The sequence below is a fragment of the Notechis scutatus genome, chromosome 6 (genome assembly GCF_049901735.1).
Source record: "Notechis scutatus isolate UNSWTSFEM ecotype Mainland chromosome 6, rNotScu1.2, whole genome shotgun sequence".
NCBI classification, from domain to species: Eukaryota; Metazoa; Chordata; class Lepidosauria; order Squamata; family Elapidae; genus Notechis; species Notechis scutatus.
The window spans coordinates 36,652,966-36,668,530 of NC_142014.1; the positions used below are offsets into that span (position 1 = coordinate 36,652,966).

Below are 15,565 nucleotides of genomic sequence, written 5' to 3' on the forward strand. Positions count from 1 at the left end.
GTCGTTTTGAGGGAAGGAGTTGAAACAGTTTATGTCCGGGATGTGAGGGGTCTGTAAATATTTTCACAGCCCTCTTTTTGACTCGTGCAGTATACAGATCCTCGATTGAAGGCAGGTGGGTAGTAATTGTTTTTTCTGCAGTCCTAATTATCCTCTGAAGTCTGTGCCTGTCCTGTTGGGTTGCAGAACCAAACCAGACAGTTATAGAGGTGCAGATGATAGACTCAATAATTCCTCTGTAGAACTGTACCAGCAGCTCCTTGGGCAGTTTGAGCAGTTTGAGTTGGGGCAGAAAGAACATTCTTTGTTGTGCTTTTTTGATGATGTTTTTGATGTTAGGTGTCCATTTTAGGTCATGTGATATTGTAGAATCTTTGAAAAATCTTTCAGGACCAGCTCCTTGCCTAACCTATGGTCACAAGCCACAGTCATCCCCATCTTCAAAAAGGGAGACCCAAGCCTAGTTGAAAATTACAGGCCAATCTTCTTATGCTGCGTCACCTGTAAAGTCATGGAATCAATTATTAACCAATCCATCATCCTCCACTTAGAGACAAATAACCTACTCTCCAATAAACAATTTGGTTTCAGAAAAAAACTATCCTGTAATCTGCAACTCTTACACTGCAAAAACATATGGACGACACAACTCGACCAGGGCAAAGCAATAGACGCAATCTACATAGACTTCTGTAAAGCCTTTGATTCAGTGGTACACGACAAACTACTCCTAAAAATAAAATCCTATAGTATCTCTGGACAACTGAATAACTGGATAGAAGCATTCCTGTCAAACAGACAACAAATGGTCAAAATTGGGAGCGTCCTATCAAATCCAGTACCTGTCAATAGTGGTGTCCCCCAAGGCAGTGTTCTAGGACCAACTCTCTTCATACTCTACATAAATGACCTCTGTGATCATATTAAGAGCAATTGCGTTCTCTTCGCTGATGATGTAAAGCTGTTCAATACCACAGACAATACTGCTACCCTACAAAAAGATCTTGACTATGTATCAGAATGGTCAAACAAATGGCAACTTCAAATCTCAACAAATAAATGCTCTGTCTTACATATTGGCAAAAAAAATCAGAAAATAAAATACAAGCTGAATAGTCAAGATCTTGTTGATGACCCAAGCTCTGTAAAGGACCTTGGAATACTCACCTCTAATGATCTAAGTGCTAGAGCCCACTGCAACTACATAGCCAAAAGGCATTAAGAGTTGTTAACCTAATCCTACGTAGCTTTTTCTCTGGTAATATCACACTACTAACCAGAGCATACAAAACATTTGCTAGACCAATACTCGAATACAGTTCATCAGTCTGGAACCCACATTACGTATCTGATATTAGCACAATTGAGAAAGTCCAGAAATATTTCACAAGAAGAGTTCTCCACTCCTCTACTCGTTGTAGAATACCTTATGCCACCAGACTTGAAATTCTAGAACTAGAAAACCTTGAATTACGCCGTCTTCGGTCTGACTTAAGCATGGTATATAAAATCATACATTGCAATGTCCTACCTGTCAATGAATACTTCAGCTTCAACCATAACAACACAAGAGCACACAATAGATACAAACTCAAAGTTAACCGCACCAAACTTGATTGCAGGAAATACGACTTCAGCAATAGAGTGGTCAATGTCTGGAATACTCTACCCGACTCTGTAGTTTCTTCCCCAAACCCCAAAAACTTTAACCTTAGACTGTCTACTATTGACCTCACCCCTTTCCTAAGAGGTCTGTAGGGGGCGTGCATAAGCGCACCAACGTGCCTACCGTCCCTGTCCTATTGTTTCTCTTATTCTTTTATTTTTCTTATATGTACCCATTTCATGTATTCACAACTATGTATACACTTATACTTATTATCTTGTAAACAATTGGCAAATCAAATAAATAAATAAAATAAATAAACCTAGAAATTTGAAGGTCTCTACTGTTGATACTGTGTTGTCTAGTATTGTAAGAGGTGGTAGTGTGGGAGGGTTTTTTCTAAAGTCTACCACCATTTCTACGGTTTTGAGTGTGTTCAGTTCCAGATTGTTCCAGTTACACCACGAGGCAAGTTGTATAACCTCCTGTCTGTATGTGGATTCATCGTTGTCTCGAAAGAGACCAATCACTGTTGTATCATCAGCAAACTTCAGTATTTTAACAGATGGATCGTTTGAGAAGCAGTCATTGGTATATAGGGAGAAGAGAAGTGAGAAAGCACACAGCCGGGGGGGGGGGCTGTGCTGATTGTACAGGGATCGGATGTGATTCTGCCTAGCTTCACCTGCTGCTTCCTGTCTGCTAGGAAGCTTATGATCCACTTACAAGTGTTTCAGGTACCGCTAGTTGGTTTAGTTTGTTTAGAAGAGTGTCTGGAATGATGGTATTGAATGCTGAACTGAAGTCTACAAAGAGGACCCTTGCGTAGGTATTTGGAGATCCAAGGTGTTGTAGGATGTAATGCAGAGCCATGCTAACAGCATCATCTGTTGATCTATTTGCTTGGTATGCAAACTGCACGGGATCTAACAGCGGATCCGTTATGGTTTTCAGGAGTGACAGCACTAGCCTTTCATAACTACAGATGTTAAGGTTTCCATAACTACAGATGTTAGAGCAACTGGTCTGTAGTCATTCAGTTCCCTGATGGAGGGCTTCTTTGGCACTGGGATGATAGTAGAGGTTTGAAGCAGGAAGGAACATAGCACATCTCTAGTGATCTTTTGAAGATTCGAGTGAAGATGGGGGCCAATTGGTCAGCACAGACTTTTAAGCATGAAGGAGTTATCTTGTATGGCCCTGGTGCTTTTCCTGGCTTTTGTCCATATAATAGATCTTGCACTTCTTTTTCGGTGATCACCAGAGTTGTGAACCCAATGGATTGGGGCCAGTTGTAGGAGGCTTGGCTGTTGTTGGTGTGTTTGATATGTGGGTTGTGGAGATAGGTGGCTGTAGTTTTGTTTCAAACCTGCAGTAAAACACATTCGGGTCATCTGCTGGTTGTTGATTTCTTTCTGCCTGGGAAGGAGGTTTGCTGAAGCCAGTGAGGTTTTTAAGAGTTTTCCACGTTTGCTGGTTCATTTGTTGAGAACTGATTCCTTAACTTTTCACAGTAGCTTCTTTTTGCTGCTCTGATCTCTCTTGTTAATATGTTTCTGGCCTGGTTATATAGTATTCTGTCACCTTTTCTGTAGGCTTCCTCTTTGGAACTACATAGCTGCTTAAGTTTAGCTGTGAACCAAGGTTTATTGTTACTATATATTTGCAGGTTCCTTGTTGGCACACACAAGTCTTCACAGAAGCTGACATATGATGTTATAGTATCTGTGAGCTCATCTAGGTCTGCACAGACATCTTCAAAAACATTCCAATCAGTACGATCAAAGCAGGCCTGGAGTTTCAGCTTTGCCTCATCCGACCAAGTCTTCACTGATTTAATTGTTGGTTTCATGGTTTTAAGTCTGTCTGTAGGCAGGTACAAGGTGAATCATGCAGTGGTCTGAGTGTCCCACAGCTGCTCATGGTAAAGACCTATAAGCATCTTTTACTGTTGTGTAGCAGTGGTCTAAAGTATTTTTGCCTCTGGTGGGACAATTTACATGCTGGAAATATTTCGGGAGCTCTTTCCTTAAATTTGCTTAATTGAAATCTCCTAAAATGATGGAAAGGAAACCTGTGTGTTTGGCTTCAGCCTCCATAATTTGATCAGCAAGAGCAGACCTAATGAAAAGGAAATGCCTCCTTCAATAATAGGGAATATGAGGGAGGAAGGAGTAAGAGTTACTAACAATTGCCTCTTCAATATGGATGTATTGGAGAACTGGACAGGAGGGTGGGGTCTCTGCAGCTCCCAGCAGGATTGATGAATTCTCTCTTTCTTTCTCTCTCTTCTTTTTTTTTTTTAACAGCTTCTCCTCCCTCACCAAATTTCGTTTATTTCTGTACAGTTTTCAAAAGTTTTGGGAGACTAAACCTGGCTTCATTCATTTTTAGAAGGATTAAATGGCCACATTTAACATAACATGTGAACATAACATTCTTATGTTATGTTATGCCACCAGATAAAGACTGAATGCACCAATTATCACATTAAACAAGAAGAAAACCTTCTGCACACAAAATCCACCCGAGCCTTCTATAATTTTGTAAACAACAAACTTAAAGACTCGAGATCCATTCCACCACTAAAAGGACCTAATGGTAAAGACTGTAACAATGAAGCCATTAAAGCCAACCTCTTTAACATGTTCTTTGGCTCAGTATTTGTAAACAGCAATGGATCATGCCCAGTATTTCCTAGTCGAACCACAGACAACTACAATGATCTAATACATATTGATTTTACAGAAGATAATGTTGAAAAAGCATTACTCAATCTAAAACCATCACTGTCTATTGGATCCTTATTCTTAAAAAAACTTTCCACTGCCATAGCAGAACCTCTAAGCATAATCTTCCAAAAAATCTTTCAGGACCAGCTCCTTGCCCATCCTATCATCACTAGCTACAGTCATCCTCATCTTCAAAAAGGGAGACCCCAGCCTAGTTGAAAATTACAGATCAATCTCTTTATGTTATGTCACCTGCAAAGTAATGGAATCAATTATTAACCAATCCATTATCCTCCACTTAGAGGCAAACAACCTACTCTCTAACAAACAATTTGGTTTCAGAAAAAAATTATCCCGTAATCTGCAACTCCTACATTGCAAAAACACATGGATTACACAACTCGATCAGATCAAAGCAATAGATGCAATCTATATAGACTTCTGTAAAGCCTTTGATTCAGTTATACATGACAAACTACTTCTAAAACTAAAATCTTATGGCATCTCTGGACACCTGCATAACTAGATAGAAGCATTCCTGTCAAACAGACAACAAATGGTCAAAATTGGGAGCATCCTATCAAATTCTGTACTTGTCAACAGTGGGGTCCCCCAAGGCAGTGTTCTAGGACCAACTCTTTACATATTTACATTACATAAATGACCTTTGTGATCACATTAAAAGCAACTGCATTCTTTTTGCTGCTGATGTAAAACTATTCAACACCACCGACAATACTACTACCCTTCAAAAAGGGTCAGAATGGTCAAACAAGTGGCAACTTCAAATCTCAACAAACAAACGCCCTGCCTTACATATTGGCAAAAAAATCAGAAAATAAAATACAAGCTGAATGGACATGACCTTGTAGATGACACCCCACTCTGTCAAGGACCTTGGCATACTCATCTCTAATGATCTAAGTGCTAGAACCCACTGTAACAACATAGCCAAAAAGGCATTAAGAGTTGTAAACCTAATCCTGCATAGTTTTTTCTCTGGTAATATTGTATTACTAACTAGACTAGAGAATACAAAACATTTGCTAGACCAATTCTCAAATACAGCTCATCCATCTGGAATCCACATTGCATATCTGACATTAATACAAACGAGAGAGTCCAGAAATATTTCACAAGAAGAATCCTCCACTCCTTTAACTCACAACAGAATACCTTATGTCACCAGACTTGAAATTTTAGGCCTAGACAACTTAAAACTATGCCATCTTCAGTCCGACTTAAGCGTAGCACATAAAATTATCCATTTACTTATTTATTTATTTATAAATTATTATATAAATTTATTTATAAATTATTCCATTATCATGGAATGTCCTACCCATCAATGACTACTTCAGCTTCAACCACAACAATACATGAGAGCACACAATAGATACAAACTCAAGGTAAACCGCACCAAACTCGATTGCAGGAAATACGACTTCAACAACAGAGTGGTCAATGTCTGGAATACACTACCTGACTCTGTGGTCTCTTCCCCAAACCCCAAAAACTTTAACCTCAGACTGTTTACTGTTGACCTCACCCCAATACTAAGAGGTCTGTAAGGGGAGTGCATAAGCACACCAACGTGCCTACCATTCCTGTTCTAATGTTCCCTTTATTCATATCCATTTCATATATTAATAATCATGTTTATACTTATAATTGTTATCTAATACATACTCGACAAATAAATAAATAAAAATAAAAATAAATTCTGTTTTCATCAAGAGAATGAAGTGAAAAGTTGCCAGTTTATTATTTATAAATAGTTTATAAAGTTTAGTTTGTTTATTATTATTGTGGCTGGTTGCACATTCAGCCAGATGTTTAGGTTAGATTTTGCACTTTTGTACACCTATGAAGTCTTTCTCAAGGACCTGGGATAGCTGTTGTTTAATATTAAAGGTATCGTCTCAGGATGTAAGTTGTTCCAAGAAAAGCTGCCTTTTGCAATTGATTGAAAGTGATTTTATCAATTGCAATGGTATTCAAGTCATACTCCAAATGTTTTGGGATTGCATCCAGAATACCTATTTCTACTGACAGTATTTTTTATTTCTTTTGCCACAGTCATTCTTATTTGAGCACCTGTCCAACCTAGATGGGTTCAAATGGCCAGGACCAGATGGATGACACCCCAAAGTTCTGAAGGAACTGGCAGATGTGATCTCAGAACCACTGAACGATATCTTTCAAAGATCCTGGAGCACTGAGGAACTGCCAAATCTGATGTAGTTCTCATCTTCAAAAAAAAGGAGGGGGAATAGATCCAGGAAATTACAGACCTATCAGCCTGACCTCAATTCCAGGGAAGATTCTGGAAAAGAATCAGCAATGAATCAACAAACATCTAGAAGCAAACAAAGTAATAAGCAAAAGCCAACATCGGTTTGTCAAAAACAGATCATGCCAGGCAAGTCTTATTGCATTCTTTGACAAAGTGACAAAATTAGTAGACCAGAGGAATGCTATTAACATAATTTACTTGGACTTCAGTAAGGCTTTTGATTAAGTAAAGTGTAACCTACTACTTGATAAGAAAAATGTGGGTTAGATAGCATCACTACCAGATGGATTTATAACTGGCTGACCAACTGCACTCAATGTGTAGTCCTCAATGGAACTACATCTACATGGAGGGAAGTATGCAGTGAGGTGCCCCAAGGCTCTGCTTTAGGCCCAGTACTCTTCAACATCTTCATCAATGATTTGGATGAGGGGATAGATGGGGAACTCATCAAATTTGCAGATAACATAAAGCTGACAGGAATAACCAACACTCCAAAAGATAGGCTTAAGGTGCAGAAGGATCTTGACAGACTTGAACATTGGGCCTTATCTAACAAAATGAAATTCAATGGTGAAAAAAGGAAGATTCCACATTTAGGGCAGAAAAACCAAATGTACAGGTATAGTGTAGGTAGTACCTGGCTCAACAGTAGTAACTGTGAGAGCGATCTTGGAGTCCTACTGGACAATCACTTAAACATGAGCCAGCAGTGTACTGCAGCTGCCAAAAGAGCCAACATAGTCCTAGGTTGCATTAACAGAGGGATAGAATCAAGATTATGTGAAGTGTTAATATCACTTTATAATACTTTAGTAAGACTACACTTGGAATACTGCATCCAATTTTGGTCACCATGATCTAAAAAAGATGTTGACACTCTAGAAAGAGTACAGAGAAGAGCAGCAAAGATGATTAGGGAACTAGAGGCTAAAACATATAACAAATGGTTGTTGGGATTGGGTATGTCTAGTTTAATGAAAAGAAGGACTAGGACTGATATGACAGCAGTATTCTGATATCTCAGGGATTGTCACAAAGAAGAGAGGGTCAACTTATTCTCCAATGCACCTGAAGGCAAGACAAGAGGCAATGGATTGAAACTAATGAAGGAGAGAAGCAATCTAGAACTAAGGAGAAATTTCCTAACAATTGGAACAATTAATCAGTGAAACAACTTGCCTCCTGTGAGTTTTTAAGAGGAGATTGGACAACCTTTTGTCTGAAATGGTATAGAATTTCCTGCTTGAGCAGAGGATTGGACTAGAAGACCTCCAAGGTCCCTTCTGACTCTGCTATTCTGTTATATATTATTCAGGGGTGGGATTCAATTTTTTTAACAACTGGTTCTGTGGGTGTGGCTTAGTTGGTGGGTGTGGCTTGTTGGCCATGTGACTGGGTGGTCATGGCCAACTTGACATCACTCATGTCAAGGGGTGCTTCTCCTCGCCTGGCCTCTCATGACAGTGGGGATGCTGCAACGGTCATAAGTATGCATAAGTCACTTTTTTCAATGCCATTGTAACTTTGAATGGTCACTAAATGAACTGTTGTAAGTCAAGGATTACTTGTACAAAAATACAAAAAGCTTCTTTGCTTGCAAAAAGCTGCCCTAAATACTAATCATTAGATTAAAAATACCTGCAAACCAGAGTTACAAATCAGGCAGTTACAAATCAGCGCAAAATGTAGTCACCGAACTGGTAGTAACACCAGTTGAATCCCACCCTTGTTTTAGACCAAAACTCAGAAAGGGTATGTAAACTCACATTTAAATGTCAATCTTTCTAGCTAGCCAAGAAGCCTTGCTGAATGTCAGTCATCTTGGTTCCCTGTCATTAAAAGCTTCTTTCTGACAGCTCTGCTTCATGGTTCAATTATTTCTTCAAAGTACTGATTGATTGTCCAGGGAAGTATTTCCTCCCAACAGCAGTGTAAAAATCTTAAAACAACCCTTCCCCTTTAAAAAAGTCAAACCCCAGAAGCTCCGGAGACAGGAAGTCTAGGCGTACTGGCAAGAATGTAATAAGGGTGGAAAAAAACAAAAGGAGATTGCTTCTAACTACCTCCAAACTGCAAGAAAGTTAACAAGGAGTTCTATAGAACCGGTCAGAACCAGTAGAATTCCACCCCGATATTATTCTTATATTATTATGAAATATATGGTTTGATGCTATCATTCAAGGTATGCTACACACTGAGCAGTTTCAGCACATTTTGCCCTGTATGTTACAAACAAAACTAAATGACACTCATGCATCCATGCAACCTGAGATCTTTAATCAAGAGACTACATCACAAGGCAACTGACTGGTGTCCATAACCCACAACCAGGTCACAAACATAGTATATGGACATAAGGGTATTCAATAAATAAATAAATTCCGACTATATATTAAGAGCAAACTATCACCTTATAACCAATAAATGGAATAAATAAATAACCAGAACATTGGGAAACTGTAGAATTTGATTTAATAATTAAATATATATGTATTCCATAAAAACTTTTGAAAATATTAGAAGATAAATATGGCTTTAATAAGATTAATTTAGATAACATTATAAATTTTAAATAATTTAACATTTTAAACTGATAAATATCAATAAATAAATGTTATATATTAAACGGTTGTCTTAAAATAAGAGAAATTGTCATCCTCGGAAATTTAGTATATTTCTCTTCTGCTTTCTTGGATTTTGTCCTCTACTTCTCCTTTGTCTTTTATTTTCTTCAATGTTCACTTCAGACAAGACACGAAACATTTCAGCTACTGCCTTGCGTTGGATTTTCACATCATTCATCTATTTCAAATTAAAAATAGTAATACATTAGCAATCAAGATTATGAGAATAAAGCAATGCAATATATATGCTATGTACAGTATATTAAATAAAGATTGTGATAGGTAATAATACTATGTGTGCTAGAAATAGTGAAAGGAATAACTGTTTTTCAGCTAGTAAGACCTTTCAAACTCCAATGCCCTAATCCAATAATGAATTGGATTGGAAATTTGCAATATCAGGTCCTATAATTCTTGAAGATTCCTCTTCAGCCTGCTGTGAATGTGACCACTGAAAATTAATAGCATGGTTTTCTACCATGTTCAGGAACTAACATATTAAAACTATGATGTATAACTTTTACACACTTCAAAAACAATGACATATTCTCAAATGCTTCCTTAAAATTAGGAAATCAGGAAAAAACAGAACTTGCTCACATGAATGATGTTTTCCATATATCATTTATATTGCACTTGATGTCCCCTAAAGCCCCTCAAAATATCCCAGTAATTGTTGTTTTCTGTAAGGAACAAGGAACTACTACATTATTTTTATTCCCTCCTGCTATAACAGGAGTGGGGATTGCATTATTTAGATCAGTGTTTCTCAACCATAGCATTCCTGGCTAGGGAATTCTGGAAGTGGAAGTCTACACATCTGAAAGCTGCCAAAGTTGGGAGTCTGATCTAGATACTGCTGAACTGCAATCCTCAACAGTCTCATCCTGTATGAGCTATGATGTATAAACTCCGTAAGGGAATACAGAGACAATGTTGAAGAAGAATTGCAGAAGAGATTATGTTTGTCAGCCCTAAAAAGAGAAGTGGTGGTGAATTAGAGACACCAAATAACCTTGCATGGGTAATGTTTGAGGGCAGGGAGAAACTTTGACAGGATTTCAAGACTTTGTTATTATATTCTGCTATATTAAAGCAGTTCCAGTAGTCTTGTGATATCAGCTTCCTGGCCTGGCCTTGAAGGGTTACCATTAATTTTGAAAGCTTGACTGAGTTTTCTCTGTCCTTTTTACACCAAAGAGCATCCAAGGAGGATAATTCTTATAATGCAGAACCTTGCAAGGGTTCTGTGCTTTCCTTTCAGTACCTATTCCTTGTTTTATACTTCAGCAAATCATGGGGGAGCCAGTCTGAGTCAGTCTAATTTTCTTATACTTTTCCACCATGTACTTAACACATGGGTTGTTGTTGTTGTTTTGCACTGGCTATCTTTGTAATGACCCCTGGCTGGTTTTCCCATTTGCTATTTTATGGAGAAATGGTAGACAAGATTAAGAAATCAACATTATGTAAACGATGGGTGTAAATCTCATGTTGCCATGGCGTTGTCACGTGATATATCATGACTTTTTTCCTCTTCAGGAAAAACCGGGTATATGGCATGGCCAGCGGGTGATGCATCTGGCCCAGGGGCCGCAGGTATGACAGCCCTGATGTAGACCAACACTACTTCTTTTGTAAAGTTATAATATTAGAATCCTGCAATTCTGAAATGTGACTCCCCCTCCTTCCTTTGTATGAACTAAGGGCCCTATCTGAGACTTTTACTCACATTGCGTTCCTGCCCTGGGGTCAGGTTTCTTTTATCAGACCATTGCTTGGCTCTTCCTCCTGTTCCTCAAGGACAGTCCCTATTCTCTCTGCAACCTAAAGTTTCTTTCTCATCCCTTCCTCTTTCTCAGGCCTGAGCTGGTGCTTGTGCAAATGCTCTCACATTTCTTTTTCATGGTTATTTCAGTACTCCTCTACAGTATCAATATTCTCCAATAGGAAATGGTCTAGATTCATTTGTCTTGCCTCCCATCACCCTAACTAGCATTGCCTGTGTGGGGGTAATGGATGTACATGAGGAAATTTTTGTTTTTCACAATTACTGCACTAAAGCCTGAACTTGTCTTTGCTATTTAATAATTGTTTGTCAGATTACTTCAGTCTCAGACAAGCCTCTTAGTTCAAACAAACAAACTTGTTGGATTCTAATATTATAACTTTACAATAGAAATAGTATTGGTCTACATAGTGTTGATTTATTAATTTTCTTTTAATTTTATCCTATATTATAAAGCAAATTGTTGATACTTACCGGAAGATTTGCCACCTCAATAATATCATTTGCTTTCTTCAAACTTTCACTGAATTCTGTTTTATATTGTTCAAGGGCTTCTATTATCTCTCTGAGATGCTCTGGAGTTTGAGTTTTGGTTTTGTTTTTCAACATGTTGCTGTATGTGGAAATCATCTGTGCAAGTAAGATCTTTTTTTCATTGGCCTGCCAGAAAATCAACAAAAAATAAATATATTAGTGACATTTCTCCAGTAACGGAAATTTGAACAATTCAAAAAGAAGGTGTCTAATTTTTTTTTCATTTTGCTGGAAATATCCTCACACTGTAACTGATATCTTTGGCAAAACAATGGCTAGTTGTTTCTGAAATCAAAGTGACTTCTTAAGTTTGTCCTGATGTATCTCCAAAATTGTGTCAGTATGGTTGATAAAGTTCCATCCTTGACATCAGTGGTGAGATTCAAATGTTTTTACAACTGGTTCCGTGGGCATGGCTTGGTGGGTGTGGCAGGGGAAGGATACTGTAAAATCTCCAGTCAGAGGTGGTATTTGCCGATTCTCTGAACTACTCATAATTTCCGCTACCAGTTCTCCAGAACTGGTTAGAACCTGCTGAATACCACCTCTGCTTGACATATAAGTTTTATATAAAAATGTTAGTATTGCATAATTTAACAAAGCTGACAATATAGGGAAAATCTTCTATTGCCAAGTGTTTTGGAGTAATTGATATTTCAACTCAGGATTAGAGATAAATATGTGTCCCCCTCCACCGAACAAATGGAAGAAATTACCTCTGTCCATAATCCACTTTTAAATCTCTGAGTGAAAATAGATCCATTATCAGCTATGTCAGACTGACTGGTGTTCTGAAATACAAGATACAAATGGCTCAATCCACAATATAACATAATTAATCTTTAAAGTGAAAACTCTAGTTCAAATCCAAACTATGTATAGGATATTTTTAAAAGCTACAGTAATTCTTGGTCTCTGCTTTACTTCTGCTAGAAAATGAAATAAATGTTTTAGAAGTAAGCACATGTTTGTCATCGTTGTTGCCTTCCTTTTAAATTAGAAGTAAGAAGAACTCAAGGAATGGTTTTTACTTCCCAAACACAGCATATTAGCAGAAGCAAAATAATGTATCACACCATTTGCAGCTGTTTTTAGTTTTAATCCATAAGCATTACTAATGCTAAATTGCTATATTGTTATTATTTTAAAAATAAACTAGTAAATATAAGCATTAGATTCAGCAATTACATTCCATTGGTTCTGGGTTTCCAAGAAAACTTATTTTCCAAGAATTAGATAAGAAAATGTAGCACTAATTAATTCAACATAGTTAAACAAAGTTTCCAGTTATAGCTACTTTGACAACACAAACAAGGAGAATGCCTTAAAATGCTAGTATACTGTAACATTTAATGAAGCCTAGTGCTTAAAAACTTCTTCTGAACTGAAATATGGCATTATTTTTAACATTAAAAAATTAAGATAAATAGGCTGCATTTTCAAGTGTGGAGTCAATAAGTATTTTCATGAAAATATCCCTTGAGAAGTACCACTAGTGTGTATTTACTGTATGTAATTCAGCTTGTGTGATACATTAGCCAAATTTTATTAACACCAAAACCTGCTTTGGGTGAAGATATCAATCTGTTGAGAATGATATGAATAAACTGTCAAGCTCAACACTTAAACTATCTTTACTTTCAACAATCTTGTATCATTATAAAGTACAAAATAAGATAATTGTTTGACACTTTTTAAAATGAAAGCTTTGGAGAAAAAATACATTTGTATAGAACTATGAGAAGGCATTAGCCAACTTATATGTTCTAGTGTTAGTCAATGAAAAAGTAGTAGAGGTTGCTCATTCAAAATGAAATGATAGGATTATGTATTTGAACAAGTAAACAACTCTGCCCATTTCTCTTAAATAGTCAATTTTTAACTATGAACTCCTAGAAAAAAGATCATACATACACCAGTTTTATAACTTTGTCAGATGTATTAAAATAAACAGTAATGTATAAGTGAACTAGTAGTTATAATTGCAAAAAATTTTGTCAACAGAATCTCTAGTAAAAGCAAGTTCTAAATAATTCACCCCAAACTCAAAGAAATAAATTGCAATGTTTTCCAAATTATTAAAAGTCTATATCCAGCCCCATTACATCAAATTGGGTTGTTGCACCAAAATATAGCTGTAGCTATGGGTAGTATTCAACTGAAAGGAGAAAAGAGACATTTAAAATAAAGTTTGAAGGCATACTTACAAAATCATTCTCTAGCTTCAGAATAGAGTCTTTGATATGTTCAAAAATTGAACCAGTGATGGCATCAGAACAAGTAGTCATTAGAATGAAAAAGAGACAAATCCTCCAAGCCATTATATCTAAATTAAATAGAAAAACTACTTTGCTGCAGATTTGGAAACTAGAATCAGAGTAGTGTATCTACTAGTAACTTGGTTATCTACTTGCAAGTCTGCTCTTTGCCTCTCTGGGTGGTGATATATATACTTGATCACTGAAAATTTTCAACCAAGAGAATTACGTGTTTTAACACAATTCAGGAAATGGTATTAGAGAAGAGGTGTTTGGTTTTTATTAGTAGGTCTGGTGTGGGATTTCACCATGTTAGAGTTTCCTTTAAATGACAAACCTCTTAATGTGTTGAATATTACTTATCCAGCAATCAACCCTATAAGGATCCTTCGAAAGCATGACTACATCAGCAAAAGGCAGAATAAAATTTCCCTGTGAAGCCCCATGCTCACCTCTTGAAAGAAAACCCCTCTGTACCCTTTCTGTGTGGGGAAAGGTGCATGATAGGAAATTGGAATATGAGGAATAATGCTCAAAGAATGCATTTCAATCATTCAGATATTCAATTCATGTCATTAATGGGTCAGTTTGATACATTTGCAGCATATGTTATTTACTTAAAGTAAATATAACCCCTTATCTTTCAAAGAAAAAAAACCAGAAGGCTAAAGCACATTTTGCATAAATAATGTAATAAATATATATATAGATGAGTTTATACCATATTTACATATTTTTTTATAAAATCAAGAAATAAGGATAAAGTTGACATTTGGTTCTCTGTTAAGTCTATAACAACCCACCTGGAAACTGACCCAATGTAATTCCATAGTAAATTTTTGCAATATTGCTTTTCAGTGATGGGTAAGAGAAATAATGTGCCATTGGGCATTACAAATAATAATAACAACATGGTGGATGAATTCTCACCAAAATTGATGTTATGTTGTATCTTATATCTTGGGCAAGACTGTATCATTGATGAGTATAGCCTTACCACAGAAAATAGGATGAGGTATGGAAATAAAACTATATTCCTGCATTCCTCCTTCTTCTTAACCAGAATAACAGACTTGGAAGGGACCTTGGAGATCTTCTAGTCCAACCTCTCCTCAAGCAGGAAGCCCTACACCATTTCAGACAAATGGTTATCCAATGTTTCTTCTTTAAAAACTTCCAGTGTTCGAGCACCCACAACTTCTGGAATAAGTTGTTCCACTGATTAATTGTTCTGTCAGGAAATGTCTCCTTAGTTCTCAGTTGCTTCTCTTCTTGATTAGTTTCCATCTACTGCTTCTTGTCCTGCTTTTAGGTGCTTTGGAGAATAGGTTGACCGTCTCTTCTTTGTGGCAACCCCTGAGATATTAGAATACTGCTATCATATTACCCCATCCTTCTTTTCATTAAACAAGACATACCCAATTCCAGAAACCATTCTTTATATGTTTTAGCCTCCAGTTCCCTAATCATCTTTGCTGCTCTTCTCTGTACTGTTTCTAGAGTGTCAACATCTTTTTTAGATCATGGTGATCAAAATTGGATGCAGTATTCCAAGTGTAGTCTTACTAAAATATTATAAAGTGATATTAATACTTCACATAATCTTGATTCTATCCCTCTGTTAATGCAACCTAGGACTATGTTGGCTTTTTTGGCAGCTGCAGTACACTGCTAAGTGATTGTCCACTAGGACTCCAAGATCGCTCTCACAGTTACTACTATT

At 36.9% G+C, this 15,565-nt stretch overlaps 1 protein-coding gene across 1 annotated transcript; it reads right to left on the reverse strand.

The window, feature by feature from the left end:
- Positions 1-9,095: 9,095 nt before the first annotated feature.
- IFNG (interferon gamma) lies at positions 9,096-14,067 on the reverse strand. Its single transcript, XM_026667670.2, has 4 exons — positions 13,792-14,067; positions 12,301-12,375; positions 11,525-11,710; positions 9,096-9,439 (listed from the first exon to the last, which is right to left on the reverse strand). Exons 1-4 carry the CDS (start codon positions 13,903-13,905, stop codon positions 9,290-9,292), a joined length of 525 nt encoding a protein of 174 aa, XP_026523455.1. The 5' UTR covers positions 13,906-14,067; the 3' UTR covers positions 9,096-9,289.
- Between the last annotated feature and the right edge of the window lie 1,498 nt (positions 14,068-15,565).